Source organism: Oncorhynchus mykiss, chromosome 10 (assembly GCF_057628025.1).
Source record: "Oncorhynchus mykiss isolate SJ-2025 chromosome 10, ASM5762802v1, whole genome shotgun sequence".
Lineage (NCBI taxonomy): Eukaryota > Metazoa > Chordata > Actinopteri > Salmoniformes > Salmonidae > Oncorhynchus > Oncorhynchus mykiss.
Window position 1 is genome coordinate 13,171,366 of NC_143031.1, and position 24,021 is coordinate 13,195,386.

At 43.5% G+C, this 24,021-nt stretch overlaps 1 protein-coding gene across 4 annotated transcripts in view; it reads right to left on the bottom strand.

The window, feature by feature from the left end:
- The window catches only part of LOC110533360 (gamma-aminobutyric acid receptor subunit gamma-2), a 73,235-nt gene that overhangs the window by 11,274 nt on the left and 37,940 nt on the right, over window positions 1-24,021 (bottom strand). For all 4 annotated transcript variants that reach the window (XM_021617479.3, XM_021617480.3, XM_021617481.3 and 1 more), the window contains exons 7-8: window positions 11,785-11,937; window positions 6,973-7,178 (exon numbers count right to left, since the gene is read on the bottom strand). In XM_021617479.3, the coding sequence (XP_021473154.1) occupies window positions 6,973-7,178; window positions 11,785-11,937 (359 nt within the window). The remainder of the gene's footprint in view (window positions 1-6,972; window positions 7,179-11,784; window positions 11,938-24,021) is intronic.

The window sequence follows — 24,021 nt, forward strand, 5'->3', positions numbered from 1 at the left end:
AGAAATGAAAATGGTCAGACCCTTACACCCAAAACCTATGAGAAGTTAAAATGGTTAGACCCTTTCACCCAAAACCTATGAGAAATGAAAATGGTCAGACCCTTACACCCAAAACCTATGAGAAGTTAAAATGGTTAGACCCTTACACCCAAAACCTATGAAAAATGTTAGACCCTTATTAAACCCAAAACCCATAACATATTAAAATGGTTAGACCCTTAAACCCATAACCTATGAGAAATGAAAATGGTTAGACCCTTACACTATAAAAACCTATGATAAATGAAAATGGTTAGACCCTTACACTATAAAACCTATGAGAAATGAAAATGGATAAACCATTACACCAAACACCTACGAGAAATGAAAATGTTTAGACCCTTACAACATGAAAACCTATGATAACTTAAAATGGATAAACCATAACACTCAAAACCTACGAGAAATGGAAATGGTTAGAATATTACCCCCAAATCCTGTGAGAAATGAAAATGGTTAGACCCTTACACCCAAAACCTATGAGAAATGAAAATGGTTAGACCCTTTCACCCAAAACCTATGAGAAATGAAAATGGTTAGGCCCTTTCACCCAAAACCTATGAGAAATGAAAATGGTTAGGCCCTTTCACCCAAAACCTATGAGAAATGAAAATGGTTAGACCCTTACACTATAAAAACCTATGAGAAATGAAAATGGTTAGACCCTTACACTATAAAAACCTATGAGAAATGAAAATGGTTAGGCCCTTTCACCCAAAACCTATGAGAAATGAAAACGGTTAGACCCTTACACTATAAAAACCTATGAGAAATGAAAATGGTTAGACCCTTTCACCCAAAACCTATGAGAAATGAAAACGGGTAGACCCTTACACTATAAAAACCTATGAGAAATGAAAATGGTTAGACCCTTACACTATAAAAACCTATGAGAAATGAAAATGGTTAGGCCCTTTCACCCAAAACCTATGAGAAATGAAAACGGGTAGACCCTTACACTATAAAAACCTATGAGAAATGAAAATGGTTAGACCCTTACACTATAAAAACCTATGAGAAATGAAAATGGTTAGACCCTTACACCCAAAACCTATGAGAAATGAAAATGGTTAGACCCTTTCACCCAAAACCTATGAGAAATGAAAATGGTTAGGCCCTTTCACCCAAAACCTATGAGAAATGAAAATGGTTAGGCCCTTTCACCCAAAACCTATGAGAAATGAAAATGGTTAGACCCTTACACTATAAAAACCTATGAGAAATGAAAACGGGTAGACCCTTACACTATAAAAACCTATGAGAAATGAAAATGGTTAGGCCCTTTCACCCAAAACCTATGAGAAATGAAAATGGTTAGACCCTTACACTATAAAAACCTATGAGAAATTAAAACGGGTAGACCCTTACACTATAAAAACCTATGAGAAATGAAAATGGTTAGACCCTTACACTATAAAAACCTATGAGAAATGAAAATGGTTAGGCCCTTTCACCCAAAACCTATGAGAAATGAAAATGGTTAGACCCTTACACTATAAAAACCTATGAGAAATGAAAACGGGTAGACCCTTACACTATAAAAACCTCTGAGAAATGAAAATGGTTAGACCCTTACACTATAAAAACCTATGAGAAATGAAAACGGGTAGACCCTTACACTATAAAAACCTATGAGAAATGAAAATGGTTAGACCCTTCCACTCAAAACCTATGAGAAATGAAAACGGGTAGACCCTTACACTATAAAAACCTATGAGAAATGAAAATGGTTAGACCCTTACACTATAAAAACCTATGAGAAATTAAAATGGTTAGACCCTTACACTATAAAAACCTATGAGAAATGAAAATGGTTAGACCCTTACACTATAAAAACCTATGAGAAATGAAAATGGTTAGACCCTTACACCCAAAACCTATGAGAAATTAAATCGGTTAGAACCTTACATCCAAAACCTATGAGAAATTAAAATGGTTAGACTATTACACCCAAAACCTATGAGTAATGAAAATGGTTAGACTCTTAGACCAAAAACCTATGAGAAATGGAAATGGTTAGAATATTACCCCCAAATCCTGTGAGAAATGAAAATGGTTAGACCCTTACACCCAAAACCTATGAGTAATGAAAATGGTTAGACTCTTAGACCAAAAACCTACGAGAAATGGAAATGGTTAGAATATTACCCCCAAATCCTGTGAGAAATGAAAATGGTTAGACCCTTACACCCAAAACCTATGAGAAATGAAAATGGTTAGACCCTTTCACCCAAAACCTATGAGAAATGAAAATGGTTAGGCCCTTTCACCCAAAACCTATGAGAAATGAAAATGGTTAGGCCCTTTCACCCAAAACCTATGAGAAATGAAAATGGTTAGACCCTTACACTATAAAAACCTATGAGAAATGAAAATGGTTAGACCCTTACACTATAAAAACCTATGAGAAATGAAAATGGTTAGGCCCTTTCACCCAAAACCTATGAGAAATGAAAACGGTTAGACCCTTACACTATAAAAACCTATGAGAAATGAAAATGGTTAGACCCTTTCACCCAAAACCTATGAGAAATGAAAACGGGTAGACCCTTACACTATAAAAACCTATGAGAAATGAAAATGGTTAGACCCTTACACTATAAAAACCTATGAGAAATGAAAATGGTTAGGCCCTTTCACCCAAAACCTATGAGAAATGAAAACGGGTAGACCCTTACACTATAAAAACCTATGAGAAATGAAAATGGTTAGACCCTTACACTATAAAAACCTATGAGAAATGAAAATGGTTAGACCCTTACACCCAAAACCTATGAGAAATGAAAATGGTTAGACCCTTTCACCCAAAACCTATGAGAAATGAAAATGGTTAGGCCCTTTCACCCAAAACCTATGAGAAATGAAAATGGTTAGGCCCTTTCACCCAAAACCTATGAGAAATGAAAATGGTTAGACCCTTACACTATAAAAACCTATGAGAAATGAAAACGGGTAGACCCTTACACTATAAAAACCTATGAGAAATGAAAATGGTTAGGCCCTTTCACCCAAAACCTATGAGAAATGAAAATGGTTAGACCCTTACACTATAAAAACCTATGAGAAATTAAAACGGGTAGACCCTTACACTATAAAAACCTATGAGAAATGAAAATGGTTAGACCCTTACACTATAAAAACCTATGAGAAATGAAAATGGTTAGGCCCTTTCACCCAAAACCTCTGAGAAATGAAAATGGTTAGACCCTTACACTATAAAAACCTATGAGAAATGAAAACGGGTAGACCCTTACACTATAAAAACCTATGAGAAATGAAAATGGTTAGACCCTTCCACTCAAAACCTATGAGAAATGAAAACGGGTAGACCCTTACACTATAAAAACCTATGAGAAATGAAAATGGTTAGACCCTTACACTATAAAAACCTATGAGAAATTAAAATGGTTAGACCCTTACACTATAAAAACCTATGAGAAATGAAAATGGTTAGACCCTTACACTATAAAAACCTATGAGAAATGAAAATGGTTAGACCCTTACACCCAAAACCTATGAGAAATTAAATCGGTTAGAACCTTACATCCAAAACCTATGAGAAATTAAAATGGTTAGACTATTACACCCAAAACCTATGAGTAATGAAAATGGTTAGACTCTTAGACCAAAAACCTATGAGAAATAAAAATGGATGGACCATTACACCCAAAAGCCATAATAAATGAAAATGGTTAGACCCTTTCACCACAAAAACCTATGAGAACGGAAAATGGTTACACCCAAAACCCATGAGAAATGAAAATGGTTAGGCCCTTACCCCCAAAAGCCATAATAAATGAAAATGGTTAGGCCCTTACCCCCAAAACCTATGAGAAATTAAAATGGTTAGACCCTTCCACTCAAAACCTATGATAAATGAAAATGGTTAGACCCTTACACTATAAAAACCTATGAGAAATTAAACTGGTTAGACCCTTACAACACACAAAACCTATGAGTGTCACTTCCTGACCTTAGAGAGCCGTTGTATTTCTCTATTTGGTGAGGTCAGGGTGTGAGGTGGGGTGGGCATTCGATGTTTTGTATTTCTTTGCGTTTGGCCGAGCGTGGTTCCCAATCAGAGGCAGCTGTCTATCGTTGTCTCTGATTGGGCATCATACTTAGGTAGCCTGTTTTCCCACCTATGTTGTGGGATCTTGTTTTTTGTTAGTTCTGTGAAGCCGGCTGAACGTGACGTTCGGTATTCCTTTTGTTGTTTTTGTTTGGTGTTCTGAGTATTAAAGATCATGAACACTTACCAGGCTGCACCTTGGTCTACTTCTTCAGACGAACATCACAGAAGATTCCACCACAAAAGGACCAAGCAGCGTTTTCTGGAGGAGTGGACATGGGAGGAGGTACTGGAAGGCAAGGGACCGTGGGCGCAGGCTGGAGGATATCGCCATCCTAAGGAGAAGCTGGCATGAGTTGGCATGACGAAGCATGCATGAGAGGCAGCCCCAAACAATGTGGGGAGATTGGCGGAGTCAGGTTATAGACCTGAGCCAACTCCCCGTGCTTACCGCGGGGAGCGAGTGACCGGGCAGGCACCGTGTTATGCGGTAAAGCGCACGGTGTCGCCAGGGCGCGTGCACAGCCCGGTGCACTCGGAGCCAGCTCTCCGCAAGTGCCACACTAGAGTGGGCACCCAGTCAGGGCGGATTGTGCCAGCTCAGCGCTCTTGGTCTCCGGTGCAGGTTTCGGCCCAGGGTATCCTGCGCCAGCTCTGCGCACTGTGTCTCCGGTGCGCTGTGACAGCTCAGTGTGTTCTGTGCCTGCACTCCACACGTGCCGGGCTAAAGTGGGCATTCAGCCACGAGGAGCGGTGCGAGTTGTAAGCACCAGATCTCCAGTGCTCCCACACAGCCCTGTTCAACCTGTGCCTGCGCTCTGCAGGTGCTGGGCTAAAGTGGGCATTCAGCCTGGAAGAGTGGTGCCAAGGATAGGCACCCGATCTACAGTGCTCCCCCACTGTCCGGTTCATCCTGTGCCTGCTCCATGGGTCTCCAGTCCGGAGCCTCCGGCGACGGTCCCTAGTCCGGGGCCTGCGGCGAGGGTCCCCAGTCCAGGGCCTGCCACGAGGCTCCCCAGTCCGGGGCCTGCCACGAGGCTCCCCAGTCCGGGGCCTGCGGCGAGGGTCCCCAGTCAGGGGCCTGCGGCAATGGTCCGTAGTCCGGGGTCTGCGGCGAGGATCCCCAGTCCGTGGCCGGTGACGATGGTCCCCGCACTAGAGGCGCCACTAAAGTGGGGGGAGCCAGAGGCGGAGTGGGGGCTATGCCCTAAACCGGAGCCGCCGCCAAGGGTAGATGCCCACCCGGACCCTCCCCTATAGGTTCAGGTTTGCGGCCGGGAATCCGCACCTTGGGGGGGGGGTGTACTGTCACGCCCTGACCTTAGAGAGCTGTTTTATTTCTCTATTTGGTGAGGTCAGGGTGTGAGGTGGGGTGGGCATTCAATGTTTTGTATTTCTTTGGTTTTGGCCGAGCGTGGTTCCCAATCAGAGGCAGCTGTCTATCGTTGTCTCTGATTGGGTATCATACTTAGGTAGCCTGTTTTCCCACCTATGTTGTGGGATCTTGTTTTTTGTTAGTTCTGTGAAACCGGCAGAACGTGACGTTCGGTATTCCTTTTGTTGTTTTTGTTTGGTGTTCTGAGTATTAAAGATCATGAACACTTACCACGCTGCACCTTGGTCTACTTCTTCAGACGAACATCACAATGAGAATTGAAAATGGTTAGACTATTACACCCAAAACCTATGAGAAATGAACATGATTAGACCCTTATACCCATAACCTATGAGAAATAAAAAATGTTAGACACTTAAACCCATAATACATTAAAATGGTCAGACCCATAGACCAAAAACCTATGAGAAATGAACATGGATAGACCCTTATACCTAAAAGCCATGAGAAATAAAAATGGTCAGACCCTTACACCCAAAACCTATGAGAAATAAAAATGGTTAGACCCTTACACACAAAACCTATGAGAAATGAAAATGTTTAGACCCTTACACCCAAAACCCATAAGAAATGAAAACAGGTTAGACCCTTACACACAAAACCTATGAGAAATGAAAATGGTCAGACCCTTACACCCAAATCCAATGAGAAATTAAAACGGATAGATCATTACACCCAAATCCAATGAGAAATTAGTATGGTTAGACCCTTACACCCAAAACCTATGAGAATTTAAAATATGTTATTTCCTCGATTTCCTTTTTTATTCATGAAGATCAAAAAGATCTGAGTCAAAGGCTTCTTCTGCATCACAACTTGGCAGACCATGTGAAGAACCTCATTTAGAACAACCCCTTAGAGAAAGCAAACTGGCATTACACCTTCAGATCGTCAAAACTCATTCACCCAGCACACATTTATATCCAAAAACAAATCTTACTTACAGAGAAGCTGAAACTGGAGCACTCCACAGCCTGATAAGTACCTAGCTAGCTAACTCTGGTGCTTTTACTATAGCCGTCATGATGTTGTGGGGATTTAAAGCCCCGACACCTTCTGGCCATGTGACGAGGTTTTAAAATAGTACTGCACAGCTGTGGTATGGATTAAGGACAGGTTCTATGTCTCTCGTAGACTGCATGGCACGAGGTGGCCTCACAATGACTGCTCCCTTCAGAGAACCTAGTGGTAGTAGGCTTTGCATTACAGTGACACAGTAATACAGTGATTGGCGAGGCTTTCAGAGACGGGAAATAACTCTGTGTTTGGAGAGTGTTGTAATCCCCACCCCTTGACTGGGCCTATTCCTAATATAAACACATTCTCACAGGTATGGTCAACATTCTTTGCAAACACATTAAGCTCAAAATGTGTCTGACATTTATCTCAGCTATTCTGACCATTTTATCTTCACTACTTGAGAAGAGTCATTGTGTGCCCACTTTGTTTTGGATAAACGACTCACCGGGTTTTTCTTCTTCTTGTCCTTTTTTGTGCTTGGCTTCCTGTTGCTTACAAAGTAGTGCAGTGTTCCGTATTCTATCAGCGCGGCAAAGACGAAGATGAAGCATACGGACACAAAGAGGTCCATGGCCGTCACGTAGGACACCTTAGGCAGCGACTTCCTGGCTATGGTACTCAGCGTAGTCATGGTCAGCACAGTGGTGATGCCTGTCAATAGACCAGATGGCCAAGAGGGTCAGACGAGGGTACAGAAAGGGTATAGCAACAAAAGATAACAAACAGTATGCCATTCTTAGAGGGTTTTGATTTTAGTACTTGGGGAGTTGGTACAGTGGAGGCAATAAAAAATGTAGGATATGTCGGAGACTAACAAAATAGAGTTGTAAGAGTGGTTCAGAATATATATATATATATATTTAATATATATATAATTATTTTATTGACCTCCCTAGTCTCAGAGACGTGAGAAAAAAACTGACCAAAAATTCAAAGAAACTTTCTGTACAAAAATATATTCACAGAGATTATTGGAATGGAGCAATCTCAGACTGGTTGAACAAAATACAATATGTATGATACACACAGTGGGGATGTTTGAACTATTTTAACATGCTGCACACATCTATTTTGAAGAGAGCTTCCTATTTGATCCTTATGGGTCTTAAATGAATTACATACTTTACGTGTGTGAGCTGGGTTATGCCGAAGTGCTTTCTCTGGTAATGTAACATATCTAACAGATACAATATATTTCCCATAATACTACTCCAACAAATGAAAGGAATCCGAGGAAACGGTATCATTAAGTATAGTGATTAGAAATCAAGGCAGAGTATTCAAGTACTGGATTACACAAACTAAAGGATTATGAAATGCTGTTAAATTGCAAACACTTGACACATTATGACGTACAGTTTCCCCATAATGGACGGCGTAGCAACCAACTGTTGTGGTCCCTTGATCCACAACATACACAATATATACAACATTATGTGGACACCCCTTCAAATTAGTGGATTCAGCTGTTTCAGCCACACCCGTTGTTGACAAGTGCATAAAATTGAACACACAGACATGCAATTTCCATAGACAAACATTGGCAGTATAATATTGTTACTAGAGGTCAGTGACTTTCAACGTGGCACCGTCATAGGATGCCACCTTTCCAACAAGTCAATTCATAAAATTTCTGCTCTGCTAGAGCTGCCCCGGTAAACTGTAAGTGCTGTTCTTGTAAAGTGGAAATGTCTAGGAGCAACAACGGCTCAGCCGTGAAGTGCTAGGCCACACAAGTTCACCGAACAGGACCGTAGAGTGCTGAAGTGCGTAAAAATCGTTTGTCCTCAGTTGCAACACTCACTACCGAGTTCCAAACTGCTTCAGGAAGCAATGTCATCACAATAACTGTTCGTCAGGAGCTTCATGAAATGGGTTTCCATGGCCAAGCAGCCGCATACAAGCCTAACATCGGCGGATGCCGGGAGAACGCTACCTGCCTCAATGCATAGTGACAACTGTAAAGTTTGGTGGAGGAGGAATAATGGTCTGGGGTTGTTTTTCATGGTTCTACATGGTACCTCAGTAGTGTTCTTGTGGCTGAATGGAAGCAAGTTGCAGCAATGTTCCAACATCTAGTAGAAAGCCTTCCCAGGAGAGTGGAGGCTGTTAAAGCAGCAAAGGGGGGACCAACTCCATATTAATGCCAGAGATTTTAGAATGAAATGTTCGACAAGCAGGTGTCCACATACTTTTGGTCATGTAGTGTATCTCTTCTTTCAAGTTCAGCCTTACCACCAGCCATCTGGGGCAAAGGGATCAGTGTTCATTTTGGCAGCTATTTTATATTTAGTTTTAGTCTTAAAATATATTTGAGCCTTAGTCACACTTTAGTCATTTTATCCATCATTAGTTTCAGTTATTATCAATTGACTAAAACTCTGGACAATTTTTGTCAGTGCATTTTTCCCCCATTAAATAATTTATATTTACCTCTATCTTCCATCATGTGCACATTCAGATGGCCGTGTCCAACTAGGCCTACTATCCCTGTATACAACTGGCACATTGCTATTGTGGAAGATTGTAACCAATGCCAGCCAAGATTTACTATATAGGCTACAAAGCCTTGGATACAGGTTAAACAATTTATGTATAGGCCTACAGCTCTTTTCTCCCAATCATAACCAATGAGAGAATCGCATTCCGTATTCTGCAAAGGCATGCATGCGTATGATTGGACAATACAGATGAAAAGCAGCTTCATGTCAAATTGAATGTCCATGAGTCTTTTCGTCAACTAAAAATGAAAACTCATTTTTTACAGTTATAAATTAAGGACCCTGTCTTTCAAAGATCATTTGTAAAAATGCAAATAACTTCACAGATCTTCATTGTAAATGTTCAATGAACCATAAACAGTTAATGAACATGCACCTGTGGAACAGTCGTTAAGACACTAACAGCTTATAGACGGTAGGCAATTAAGGTCACAGTTATGAAAAGTTAGGACACTAAAGAGGCCTTTCTACAGACTCTGTGAAAAACACCAAAAGAAAGATGCCCAGGGTCCCTACTCATTTGCGTGAACGTGCCTTAGGCATGCTGCAAGGAGGCATGAGGACTACAGATGTGGCCAGGGCAATAAATTGCAATGTCCGTACTTTGAGACACCTATGACAGCACTACAGGTAGACAGGACGGACAGCTGATTGTCCTCGCAGTGGCAGACCACGTGTAACAACACCTGCATAGGATTGGCACATCCGAACATCACACCTGCGGGACAGGTACAGGATGGCAACAACAACTGCCCGAGTTACACCAGGAACGCACAATCCCTCTATCAGTGCTCAGACTGTCCGCAATAGGCTGAGAGAGGCTGGACTGGGGGCTTGTAGGCCTGTTATAAGGCAGGTCCTCACCAGACAACACCGGCAACAACGTCGCCTATGGGCACAAACCCACCATTGCTGGACCAGACAGGGCAAAAAGTGCTCTTCACTGACGAGTCGCGGTTTTGTCTCACCAGGGGTGATGGTCGGATTCGGGTTTATCGTCGAAGGAATGAGCGTCACACCGAGGCCTGTACTCTGGGCTCATGGTCTGGGGCGGTGTGTCAAAGCATCATCGGACTGAGCTTGTTGTCATTGCAGGCGATCTCAACGCTGTGCTCATGTGGTACACTTCCTGCAGGCTCATCCTGACATGATGCCACCAGCCATACTGCTCATTCTGTTCGTGATTTCCTGCAAGACATGAATGTCAGTGTTCTGCCATGGCCAGCGAAGAGCCAGGATCGCAATTCCCACATCTGGGACCTGTTGGGGCGGAGGGTGAGAACTAAGGCCATTCCCCCCAGAAATGACTGGAAACTTGCAGCAAGAACTGGCAAATCTGGTGCAGTTCATTAGGAGGAGATGCACTGTAGTACTTAATGCAGCTGGTGGCCACACCAGATAGTAACTGTTACTTTTGATTTTGACCCCCCATTTCTTCAGGGACACATTATTCCATTTCTGTTAGTCACATGTCTGTGGAACTTATTCAGTTTCTGTCTCAGTTGTTGAATCTTGTTATGTTCATACAAATATTTACACATGTTAAGTTTGCTGAAAATAAACGCAGTTGACAGTGATGTTTTTTTTTGTTGCTGTGTTTAGTTTTTTCCACGGCAACTCGTTTCATTATCATCATTCGTTGTCGTCGGGAAAAATAGGTCGTTGAGTAATATTTTTTGTCATAGTTATTGTTGACGAAATTAACACTGCATGGGATCTTTGTCATCGAGACATGATGATATGGAGGGCGATACCACACCAGGGGAAACCCTTTAACATAGCACACAGATACTACAGATGCGTGTTTAGTGAGTACAGCTACCAGCATCCCTGCCTCAAACACACACCGCAGCTCTTTAACAAACCACTCTAATAGATCACGAGGGCTTTGCGGCTAATATGGTTTTATTTGTGTCTATTTTTCATGCAAAACGAGAGACATCATCATGTCTCAAGATTAATGTTGCAATATCTATGGAGGTGCCTGGAGTGATTGTCATATTTGGTTGGATGGCACTGAAGGATTAAGAATAATGTGACAGCTAGCTAACCAACATTCACCACCCTGTTATCTTTGGGAAGAAAATTAAGCCATTTGACTCCATTTTCATGTTTGTCCTAATATTTAATATTACATGAAGATTATAAGATAACAATAAGATATGGACACCTGCAGTAAATAAAATAACAAGTTAACCTCTCACAGCAATAGGGACATTCACTAAAGGTGAATTGGAAGTGGATGTCCGTGTTCTGGATTGATTTACAATCAGCAATGCTTCTAATGGTCCTGGTGAGTGCTTGTGTTCAGGTTTGAGAAGCTTGGAGAAGCAAGGAGCTGACTAAAGAATATGTACATACTCTGAAGTCGTCTGCCCTTCGGAGACAAGAGCGGGTTCAAAGGTTCACACATTCTGAAAAAAAGTCTCCCTTTTTGCCTTAAGCAAAGCTGGCCACCTGTATTTTCACACTGAGGCTGCATCTCCCCTGCTGTGTTGCATAATGAATGTCTAATTTAGATATGTATGAAAACAGATGTGCTCATCTGGGCTCATATCATCAAGAAGGACTAGTTACTGAAGCCTCTCTGGGTCACTGAGGGTTGGTCCTGACCACCACAAGTCCTGTGTTATGAGAAGCACTGATAATAAACTTCACTGATAATGCTGCACCGTGTGTTTGTGTCGAGGCTAGGTTGGTGTGAACCTGAGGAGGTTTTTAAATACCCTATCCCGATTTTCCTTGCTTGTTGTTACCTAAGGATGTTCTAGCAGGCACAGCATCCTTGTTGATCCAGAAGGAGACCCAGGAGAGAACAACGATGAGAGTGCAGGGGATGTAGGTCTGAATGGTGAAGTAACCCATCCTTCTGCTCAAGTCGAAGAAGACTGTCAGCACAACGTAATCTCCTACGAGAGAGGGAAGATGAGAAAAAGAAAAACACTGGATCACCAAATTACTGTATATAATATGCAGGAAGGCAATGCAGTCAACACAATTTAATCCCCATAGAGAACTACAATAAGCATACATGCCATACAGACAATGAATAAACAGTAGACAAAGTTAGGTAAAGATATACTGGAAATCTGATTTGGAAATCTGATTTGCATATAACATCACAGGGTTAAATAGAGATTCTACAAACTAGGTGTAGAATCCCCTCTTGACCCCTGACCTATCCAGATGTTAGACTGTTATACAGGGTGGTCATCCCTGCTTCCGCCAACTTCTGCTATGAAGTTGGAAACAGTGCGAGCAGCTCACCCTACCTGTGTAGGTTTATAGAGAGCTCAACGCTAACCCGTACACTAATTGATTAACACCACAATGTAAGCTGTGTCAGAAACTCTCCTGCCCCCTACTATAGTTATCGTGCTTGTAAGCCTGGGGGGCATCGTGAGTATTCTCCTAGCCCTTTTCTGCTTTGCGAGTGGGGCCGCACCAAGCAATTTGGCAACCCGATAATTGACTTCCCTTACAAAAAAAGAAACGCACACAGCAGGGTTACGTGATCAATCCCAGGTTACACCTCTCCTCACCTCCACACTGAGAGAGAGAGAGAGAGAGAGAGAGAGAGAGAGAGAGAGAGAGAGAGAGAGAGAGAGAGAGAGAGAGAGAGAGAGAGAACCAACCAATGCCGCTGACATCTCCATGTGAGTTTTCTGCTGATGAGGCAGTTGGTAGGAGAGAGATATGTGAAGAATATTCTCACAGGTCTGTGGTCCACTATTTGTTTTTATTACCATTACATTAATATAGCTATTGAGGTTGGTCAGCACACATTGCATTACCCTCCACAATAATAATGATGGGCTTATTAGGCAAATACTATCCTTTTTTGTGTTTAATTTTACCCCCCTTTTCTCCCCAATTTCGCACACAACCCAACCAAGCCGCACTGCTTCTTAACACAGCGCGCATCCAACCCGGAAGCCAGCCACACCAATGTGTCGGAGGAAACACCGTGCACCTGGCAACCTTGGTTAGTGCGCACTGCGCCCGGCCCGCCACAGGAGTCGCTGGTGCGCGATGAGACAAGGATATCCCTACCGGCCTAACCCGGACGACGCAAGACCAATTGTGCGTTGCCCCACGGACCTCCCGGTCGCGGCCGGTTACGACAGAGCCTGGGCGCGAACCCAGAGTCTCTGGTGGCACACCCGGTAGGCCGGCAAATACTGTCTTAATGTAAGACACCCCAGCTGTACAACAGCACAGTTCTGGCAGAGTGCTTCCTACTGTCATGACATAGACTTGGGGTAGACCTGGGGTGAGGATATCGACAACTTACTCCATCAAGACTAATGTATCCATATCAATGCTTTCCTGTTATCATGAAACACTCGACTCGCTTGTTCAAATGTTTAACCCCATTATCTCACACCAAGGCCAACTGAATTATTCCTTCGTTCGACAACACAAGAGATGGAGCAAGCACATGAATATGAGGTCAATTGGATGGAGACACGATAGCTACAGTGCTTTCGGAAAGTATTCAGATGGCTTGACTTCTTCCACATTTTGTTAGGTAACAGCCTTAATTAAAAATGTATAAAATTGTTTTTTTCCCCCATGATCGATCTACACACAATACCCCATAATGACAAAGCAAAAACAGGTTTTATTGAATTTTTGCTCATTTATAAAAAATTAACAAATAAATATCACATTCAGACCCTTTACTCAGTACTTTGTTGAATCACCTCTGGAACCAATTACAGCCTTGAGTCTTCTTGGATATGACGCTACAAGCTTGGCACACCTGTAATTGGGGAGTTTCCCCATTCTTTGCAGATCCTCTCAAGCTCTGTTAGGATGGATGGGGATCGGGTTCAAGTTTGGGCTCTGGCTGGGCCACTCAAGGACATTCAGAGACTTGTCCCCAAGCCACTCCTGCGTCATCTTGGCTGTGTGCTTAGGGTCATTGTCATGTTGGAAGGAGAACCTTCACCCCAGTCTGAAGTCTTGAGCGCTCTGGAGCAGGTTTTCAACAAGGATCTCTACATTCTTTACTCTGTTGATCTTTGCCTCGATCCTGACTAGTCTCCCAGTCCCTGCCGCTGAAAAACATCCCCACAGCATGATGCTGCCACCACGATGCTTCACTGTAGGGATGGTGCCAGGTTTCCTCCAGACGTGACACTTGGCATTCAGGCCAAATAGTTCAATCGTGATTTCATCAGACCAGAGAAACTTGTTTCTCATGGTCTGAAAGTCTTTAGGTGCCTTTTGGAAAGCTCCAAGTGGGCTGTCATGTGCCTTTTACTGAGGAGTGGCTTCTGTCTGGCCACTCTACCATAGTGGCCTGATTGGTGGAGTGCTGCAGAGATGATTGTCCTTCTGGAAGGTTCTCCCATCTCCACAGAGGAACTCTAGAGCTCTGTCAGAATGAACATCGGGTTCTTGGTCACCTCCCTGACCAAGGCCCTTAGCGCCCGATTGCTCAGTTTGGCCAGGCGGCCAGCTCTAGGAAGATTCTTGGTGGTTCCAAACTTCTTTCATTTAAGAATGATGGAGGCCACTGTGTTCTTATGGACCTTCAATGCTGCAGAAATGTTTTGCTACCCTTCCCCAGATCTGTGCCTCAACACAATCCTGTCTCGGAGCTCTAAAGACAATTCCTTCAACCTCATGGCTTGGTTTTTCCTCTGACATGCACTGTCAACTGTGGGATCTTATATAGACAGCTGTGTGCCTTTCCAAATCATGTTCAATCAATTGAATTTACCACAGGTGGACTCCAATCAAGTTGTAGAAACATCTCAAGGATGATCAATGGAAACAGGATGCACCTGAGATCAATTTTGAGTCTCATAGCAAAGGGTCTGAATACATTCACTTTGTCATTATAGGGCATTGTGTGTAGATTGCTGAGATGTATAATAAAAAAAATAATCCATTTTGGAATAAGGCTTAAGCATAACAAAATGTGGAAAAAGTCAAGGGGTCTGAATACTTTCCTAAGGGCACTGTATAGCTGGTTATCCCCACATTGTGAGTGCAGTATGATAAACAAAGAGCATAGGCTGTAGCTTTGATAGACACAACTCAATAATTTTCCGCTGGGGCTACGCACAGCATGGCAGCAGTGACACATCACACATTATCATGGCCCACGAGTCACCATTCCTGGCTCTGCTATTATCACATTATCATGGCCCACCAGTCACCATTCCTGGCTCTGCTATTATCACATTATCATGGCCCACCAGTCACCATTCCTGGCTCTGCTATTATCACATTATAATGGCCCACCAGTCACCATTCCTGGCTCTGCTATTATCACATTATCATGGCCCACGAGTCACCATTCCTGGCTCTGCTATTATCACATTATCATGGCCCACGAGTCACCATTCCTGGCTCTGCTATTATCACATTATCATGGCCCACCAGTCACCATTCCTGGCTCTGCTATTATCACATTATCATGGCCCACCAGTCACCATTCCTGGCTCTACTATTATCACATTATCATGGCCCACCAGTCACCATTCCTGGCTCTACTATTATCACATTATCATGGCCCACCAGTCACCATTCCTGGCTCTACTATTATCACATTGTCATGGCCCACCAGTCACCATTCCTGGCTCTACTATTATCGCATTATCATGGCCCACCATTCCTGGCTCTACTATTATCACATTTTCATGGCCAACCATTCCTGGTTCTGCTCTTTTCTATTTTGTGTATTCAGAGAAATACAAACAAAAAATATCCCTCCCAAATGATTTAGTGAAATGTAATATCGGGTCCTTGGCATGTACTGCATACGTCCCCCCTGTCTCTCTCTCCTTCCCCAGAATCTACAGAGCTTCAGTGGGTGAAGTAGTCGGCTTGTCCCAATGGATTTCTCTGTGCGCTTCAGGACATCAAAGGGCCCTGCTTGCTTCTCCCTAATGAGAGGCCAGCGCATGTGCGAACACACACACACACACACACACACACACACACACACACACACACACACACCTCAAAGCTCCTCTCTCTTCAGGAGATCTCATCTGTCAACCCACAAGATAGTGGAACACATGACGTAGGTGTAGAAGTTCTGCTTTAATCATCACACCGTGTGAATGCATGAAACAACACTTCCTTCTCACAACCAGGCAACTCCTTAGTGGGGCCTATACCTAAAATATTTATACATTTACTTTACTTCTCTTTGACATGAGGAAATACAAAGCTCTTATCCAGGAACATTGAAGATGGTTGGAAATGGGCTCAATGGGTTTGGTTGGGTCATACCAATGAATATGGACCCTTTTCTCTAATCAGGTTGAGACAGATCTTGGATTCAATTAGTCTATCTGGGTTGAAATACTTCTCCCTCTTTCTAAACAGATATGATGCTTGACTAAAACATAATAATTTCAACTGGTGTGAGATGTTCTGCTGTGTTCTGATGTTTTCTGAAAAGCTTAAAAATTTAGAATGCTGTGACAAATTCACCACTTAGACTACACAATGACTCAAAATCGAACTCATTGTTTATATTGAGGTATTGTTTTGTGTATTTTTATTAGTATAGCTGCATATTTTCCCGAAGCAGGAAATTTAGTAAGAAACCTCACAAATGTAATATTCTCCTATAAAGAGTTATGGAACGCAATAATAACTTGGCAGGGAAGATCATTCATCAGAGCACACTGTTAAAACCTCTGGGACTGCTGGATAGAATTATGCACATAACACAGGCCTCACTCTGCCCATGCTCCTACCATTCCAGATCCCACTGCAACAAGACCACAGTGGTAAATAAGCAGTTCCATTTTCCATTTTTGAACGGAGGAAATGCTGAAACATCACTCCCAGTAATGTTGGTGGCTACATATTGCCGGAGGAGACTGCTTTCATGAGAAGAGATATGGTAATCCCAGGTTGGGTTGCAGATCAGGAGAAGAGCTGCTGCCACTGGATAATCTCTCTCTCATCCCCTGGGATTGAGACAGACATCTGTAAACTGGCATGATGGAGACAAGCAGGCTGGGACCTGCGGCACATGCTGGCCGTCCTGTGGTCATAGGCATCTGCTGACAGGATGGCAAAGAAGACGTTATGCACAACCACAGAGCAGTCTATAAGAGGGGGTGGTGAGCACTATCGCTGTGGGGCCAGCTATAAGAGGGGGTGGTGAGCACTATCACTGTTTGGCCAGCTATAAGAGGGGGTGGTGAGCACTATCACTGTGGAGCCAGCTATAAGAGGGGGTGTTGAGCACTATCACTGTGGGGCCAGCTATACGAGGGGGTGGTGAGCACTATCACTGTGGGGCCAGCTATACGAGGGGGTGGTGAGCACTATCACTGTGGGGCCAGCTATAAGAGGGGGTGGTGAGCACTATCACTGTGGAGCCAGCTATAAGAGGGGGTGGTGAGCACTATCACTGTGGGGCCAGCTATAAGAGGGGGTGGTGAGCACTATCACTGTGGGGCCAGCTATAAGAGGGGGTGGTGAGGGCCGATTTGTTCTTGAGCGGTTGGTCGGGGGCCGGAACATAATTACAAATCATTTATAGACAGCAAATTGACAGCAAGAAGCCTAAACCTAAACAGATGTAATGTTTGACTAAAACCAAATCATTTCAAACCTTGCTTACATTTATATACTATCACATGTCTCTCTAATATCCGTGGGAATACTTGGGAACAGATTTCTTCAATTAAAATCACTTGGAGACAAAATTCACCCAACTTATTGTGGGAAGCTTGTGGAAGGCTACTTGAAACTTTTGACCAAAGTTAAACAATTTAAAGGCAATGCTACCAAATACTAATTGAGTGTATGTAAACTTCTGGCCCACAGGAAATGTAATTGAAACAAATAAAAACTGAAATAAATCATTCTCTCTACTATTATTCTGACATTTCACATTCTTAAAATAAAGTGATGATCCTAACTGACCTAAAACAGGGAATTTTTACTAGGACTACATGTCAGGAATATGTCAGGAATTGTGAAAAACTGAGTTTAAACGTATTTGGCTAAGGTGAATGTAAACTTCTGACTTCAACTGTATATAAACTCAGCAAAAAAATAAACATCCCTTTTTCAGGACGCTGTCTTTCAAAGATAATTCATAAATATCCAAATAACATCACAGATCTTCATTGTAAAGGGTTTGAACACTGTTTCCCATGCTTGTTCAACGAACCATAAACAATTCATGAACATGCACCTGTGGAACGGTCGTTAAGACACTAACAGCTTACAGACGGTAGGCAATTAAGGTCACAGTTCTGAAAACTTAGGACACTAAAGAGGCCTTTCTACTGGCATCTTTCTTGTGGTGTCAGTAGAAAGGCCTCTTTAGTGCCCTAAGTTTTAATAACTGTCAAAATAAAGAGAGAGGACATTTCATTTTTTGCTGAGTTTATATATTCCCCCCCCCCCATACCTAATATATTTATTTTCTTATCTTCCTCTGCTCACTATCCATTTGAACTGGTTTAGGGGGAGACTAATTCTCCTCACAGAACAAAAAGAGTGCTGATGAGCAATCTCTAATCCCGGATGTGCTGGGAAAAAAATATGATAATCTAAAATTCAAAAAGACAAGATCTAATTAGTGAAGGCAAGCCAATGCTGTGGTTGGCGGCAGCAAGGAGATGCACCATTATTGTAGCTCAGAGGTATGCAGCACACAGGGCATTAGGGTAGGCTTTCAATTAAAACACAAGGCAGGGGGTCAGTTCAGTCATACTGTACTGGACATGCACGCACAGACAGACAGACAGACAGACAGACAGACAGACAGACAGACAGACAGACAGACAGACAGACAGACAGACAGACAGACAGACAGACAGACAGACAGACAGACAGACAGACAGACAGACAGAGCAATGTGTGTGCTAGCGAGAATGGTCGGGTTGTCATAGCAATCTTTTCTCTAGGCAGGGATCCATTTTACTTGCAAAGTAATAAGCTCAAGAGTGATTTTGTGAGGGGTTACTACAAACTGAGAATATTTCACATTTAATGTGGACATGAGAAAGGTGCAAAATTGCTTACACGACAGCAAAGATGTAGCCGCGGCCTTCATTCATGGATGTGTGAAAGCAAGGTGATCGTCTTATCGCCTGAAGTGATCTGACATCTAATGTAAAGTCACAGAAATATGATGACTAGCTCAGGTTTCCATGAAGAGATTACACACTATAACACTTTCTGTTGTAGTAAACAATAAACAATTGTCAGAAACTACTGTAACCAGCGAGCAACAAGTCTCCTCTCTCCTCCTCGTTTCCTTGGTTATTAGCTTGGAGACGGTCCAGTACAGTCAGTACAATTGTGGCTGAGAGCAGTAATGGCTGGAGAAGTGAGCCATGGACTCGGGAACACGATACCCATTTACTATTCACTGTGCTCTCAGGGAAGACTACATGGCTGGATAATTTGATCATGATCTCCACGACTCTCCTCCCAGCTACTGCTCCTCAGAGTGGCGTTGAGTCTGCACTGCTTCCTGCAGCTCAAAACTCAATGCCCGATACTGGGCTAGCTGCTGTGCTGTCTCAACAGTGTGGTGTTGGGAGTGGATGGAAGGCTATTAAGTGATATTAAAGTGTGTGCTGGCTGAGCTGGTCTAGCCCCCTGACGGACCCCAGTGCAGCCCTCCCAGCCCTCTCAGCTCAGATAATGACATGCCAGGATGTGTCAGCGTGACAGCCTTCCCTTGCAGGGTGCACCAGCAGACACTGGGGAGCGGGCCAACCGGCAGGTCCCTGACAGCCCAGCCTGTTTATACACTATACCTCACTTCGCTGCCTCCATCCTGTGCCAAGAAATAACAACTGTCACGCAGCCTTACAATGTCCCACACTCACAAATGGGTTGATTTCATTTCTGCTCAATGTATTCCTGTGTCCTAGTTTATTCATCTGACGCGCACCAAGGCAGGATGCTGTGGTTACACTCCATCAAATGAGGGAGAGAATAAGTGGAAAGTATTAGCAAATTCAAATCCCTGTTTAGAATTTCAACCGTTACTGTGATTGTACAGTAGGGCTTCATGTTCTCTGGCTCTGGTTTAGGAGCTGTTGTGAGACTTTGGGATGCTGGGATGTTGTGGTCTATTTTCATCTCTCCTTTTCTGTTTATCTTGCCATCTATTTGCCTGTTTCTCTCTATCCCAAATCTCCCTGTTTTACTCCCTGTTTCTCTCTACCCCACATCTCCCTGTTTTACTCCCTGTTTCTCTCTACCCCCCTCTCCCTGTTTCTCTCTACCCCCCTCTCCCTGTTTCTCTCTACCCCCCTCTCTCTGTTTCTCTCTACCCCCCTCTCCCTGTTTCTCTCTACCCCTCTCTCCCTGTTTCTCTCTACCCCACTCTCCCTGTTTCTCTCTACCCCCCTCTCCCTGTTTCTCTCTACCCCCTTCTCCCTGTTTCTCTCTACCCCCCTCTCCCTGTTTCTCTCTACCCCCCTCTCCCTGTTTCTCTCTACCCCCCTCTCCCTGTTTCTCTCTATCCCCCTCTCCCCCTGTTTCTCTCTATCCCACATCTCCCTGTTTTACTCCCTGTTTCTCTCTACCCCACTCTCCCTGTTTCTCTCTACCCACTCTCCCTGTTTCTCTCTACCCCCCTCTCCCTGTTTCTCTCTATCCCACTCTCCCCGGTTTCTCTCTATCCCACATCTCCCTGTTTCTCCCTATCCCCCTCTCTCCCTGTTTCTCTCTACCCCTCTCTCCCTGTTTCTCTCTATCCCCCTCTCTCCCTGTTTCTCTCTACCCCCCTCTCCCTGTTTCTCTCTATCCCACTCTCCCCGGTTTCTCTCTACCCCCCTCTCCCTGTTTCTCTCTACCCCTCTCTCCCTGTTTCTCTCTACCCCACTCTCCCTGTTTCTCTCTACCCCCCTCTCCCTGTTTCTCTCTACCCCCCTCTCCCTGTTTCTCTCTATCCCACTCTCCCCGGTTTCTCTCTATCCCACATCTCCCTGTTTCTCTCTATCCCCCTCTCTCCCTGTTTCTCTCTACCCCCCTCTCCCTGTTTCTCTACCCCCCTCTCCCTGTTTCTCTCTACCCCCCTCTCCCTGTTTCTCTCTATCCCACTCTCCCCGGTTTCTCTCTATCCCACATCTCCCTGTTTCTCTCTATCCCCCTCTCTCCCTGTTTCTCTCTACCCCCCTCTCCCTGTTTCTCTCTACCCCTCTCTCCCTGTTTCTCCCTATCCCCCTCTCCCCCGGTTTCTCTCTATCACCCTCTCCCTGTTTCTCTCTACCCCCCTCTCTGGTGCCCACAAGAGCTCTTAATACGCAGGTGGTAGTCAATGGGGAGGAAAACAAGCAGTTCTTTCCCCAAAGCAACATATTGTCTTTGGTTCATCAGCAGCGTCTGTGTCCAGGTGATAATTACGGATTTACTAGTCTGTCTCAGGCTGGATGGAGATGGACAAAAAACAGGTTGTTGGTATTTTAACTCAGCACAAGGTGTTGGTATTTTAACTCAGCAAAGGGGATTGGTATTTTAACTCAGCACATGGGATTGGTATTTTAACTCAGCACAGGGGATTGGTATTTTAACTCAGCAAAGGGGATTGGTATTTTAACTCAGCACAGGGGATTGGTATTTTAACTCAGCACAGGGGATTGGTATTTTAACTCAGCACATGGGATTGGTATTTTAACTCAGCACAGGGGATTGGTATTTTAACTCAGCACAGGGGATTGGTATTTTAACTCAGCACAGGGGATTGGTATTTTAACTCAGCACAGGGGATTGGTATTTTAACACAGCATATGGGATTGGTATTTTAACTCAGCACAGGGGATTGGTATTTTAACTCAGCACAGGGGATTGGTATTTTAACTCAGCACAGGGGATTGGTATTTTAACTCAGCATATGGGATTGGTATTTTAACTCAGCACAAGGTGTTGGTATTTTAACTCAGCATAAGGGATTGGTATTTTAACTCAGCACATGGGATTGGTATTTTAACTCAGCAAAGGGGATTGGTATTTTAACTCAGCACATGGGATTGGTATTTTAACTCAGCACATGGGATTGGTATTTTAACTCAGCAAAGGGGATTGGTATTTTAACTCAGCATATGGGATTGGTATTTTAACTCAGCAAAGGGGATTGGTATTTTAACTCAGCACAGGGGATTGGTATTTTAACTCAGCACATGGGATTGGTATTTTAACTCAGCAAAGGGGATTGGTATTTTAACTCAGCATATGGGATTGGTATTTTAACTCAGCAAAGGGGATTGGTATTTTAACTCAGCAAAGGGGATTGGTATTTTAACTCAGCATATGGGATTGGTATTTTAACTCAGCAAAGGGGATTGGTATTTTAACTCAGCACAGGGGATTGGTATTTTAACTCAGCAAAGGGGATTGGTATTTTAACTCAGCATATGGGATTGGTATTTTAACTCAGCAAAGGGGATTGGTATTTTAACTCAGCACAGGGGATTGGTATTTTAACTCAGCACATGGGATTGGTATTTTAACTCAGCACATGGGATTGGTATTTTAACTCAGCACAAGGTGTTGGTATTTTAACTCAGCATAAGGGATTGGTATTTTAACTCAGCACATGGGATTGGTATTTTAACTCAGCAAAGGGGATTGGTATTTTAACTCAACACATGGGATTGGTATTTTAACTCAGCACATGGGATTGGTATTTTAATTCAGCACAGGGGATTGGTATTTTAACTCAGCACATGGGATTGGTATTTTAACTCAGCACAGGGGATTGTGCCTGCCTCCATTCCCACCTCTCTGCTCTGCTCATCACTGGCATGACCCAGGAGGAAGTAAGGGGTTCAGAAACCAGTTCCTACTATGGGAACACAGCCGCACCACCGTGGTAAATTGATTATATACCGTGTGTAGCATTTCTAACCCCTTTCACACAAACTGAGAGGTACGTGGAGATCAGATAAAAAGCACTTGAAAAATGTGATAAACACATTATTACTGAATCACATTTTTTTTTTCGATAGGTGTTACCCAGCTCAATGTAACATCGATAGGTGTTACCCAGCTCACTGTAACATCGATAGGTGTCACCCAGCACACTGTAATATTGATTGTTGTCACCCAGCTCACTGTAACATTGATAGTTGTCACCCAGCTCACTGTAACATCGATAGGAGTCACCCAGCTCACTGTAACATTGATAGGTGTCACCCAGCTCAATGTAACATCAATATGTGTCACCCAGCTCACTGTAACATCGATAGGTGTCACCCAGCACACTGTAATATTGATTGTTGTCACCCAGCTCACTGTAACATTGATAGTTGTCACCCAGCTCACTGTAACATCGATAGGAGTCACCCAGCTCACTGTAACATTGATAGGTGTCACCCAGCTCAATGTAACATCAATATGTGTCACCCAGCTCACTGTAACATCAATATGTGTCACCCAGCTCACTGTAACATCGATAGGTGTCACCCAGCTCACTGTAACATCAATATGTGTCACCCAGCTCACTGTAACATCGATAGGTGTCACCCAGCTCACTATAACATCGATAGGTGTCACCCAGCTCAATGTAACATCAATATGTGTCACCCAGCTCAATGTAACATCAATATGTGTCACCCAGCTCACTGTAACATCGATAGGTGTCACCCAGCTCAATGTAACATCAATATGTGTCACCCAGCTCACTGTAACATCGATAGGTGTCACCCAGCTCACTGTAACATCAATATGTGTCACCCAGCTCAATGTAACATCAATATGTGTCACCCAGCTCACTGTAACATCGATAGGTGTCACCCAGCTCAATGTAACATCAATATGTGTCACCCAGCTCACTGTAACATCGATAGGTGTCACCCAGCTCACTGTAACATTGATAGGTGTCACCCAGCTCACTGTAACATCAATATGTGTCACCCAGCTCACTGTAACTTCAATATGTGTCACCCAGCTCACTGTAACATCGATAGGTTCTTGGTGCTCTTCTAAAACAGCGTCTCTCCTGAATCTGCTGTGGATTTCTACTATCGAACCTGTTGCAA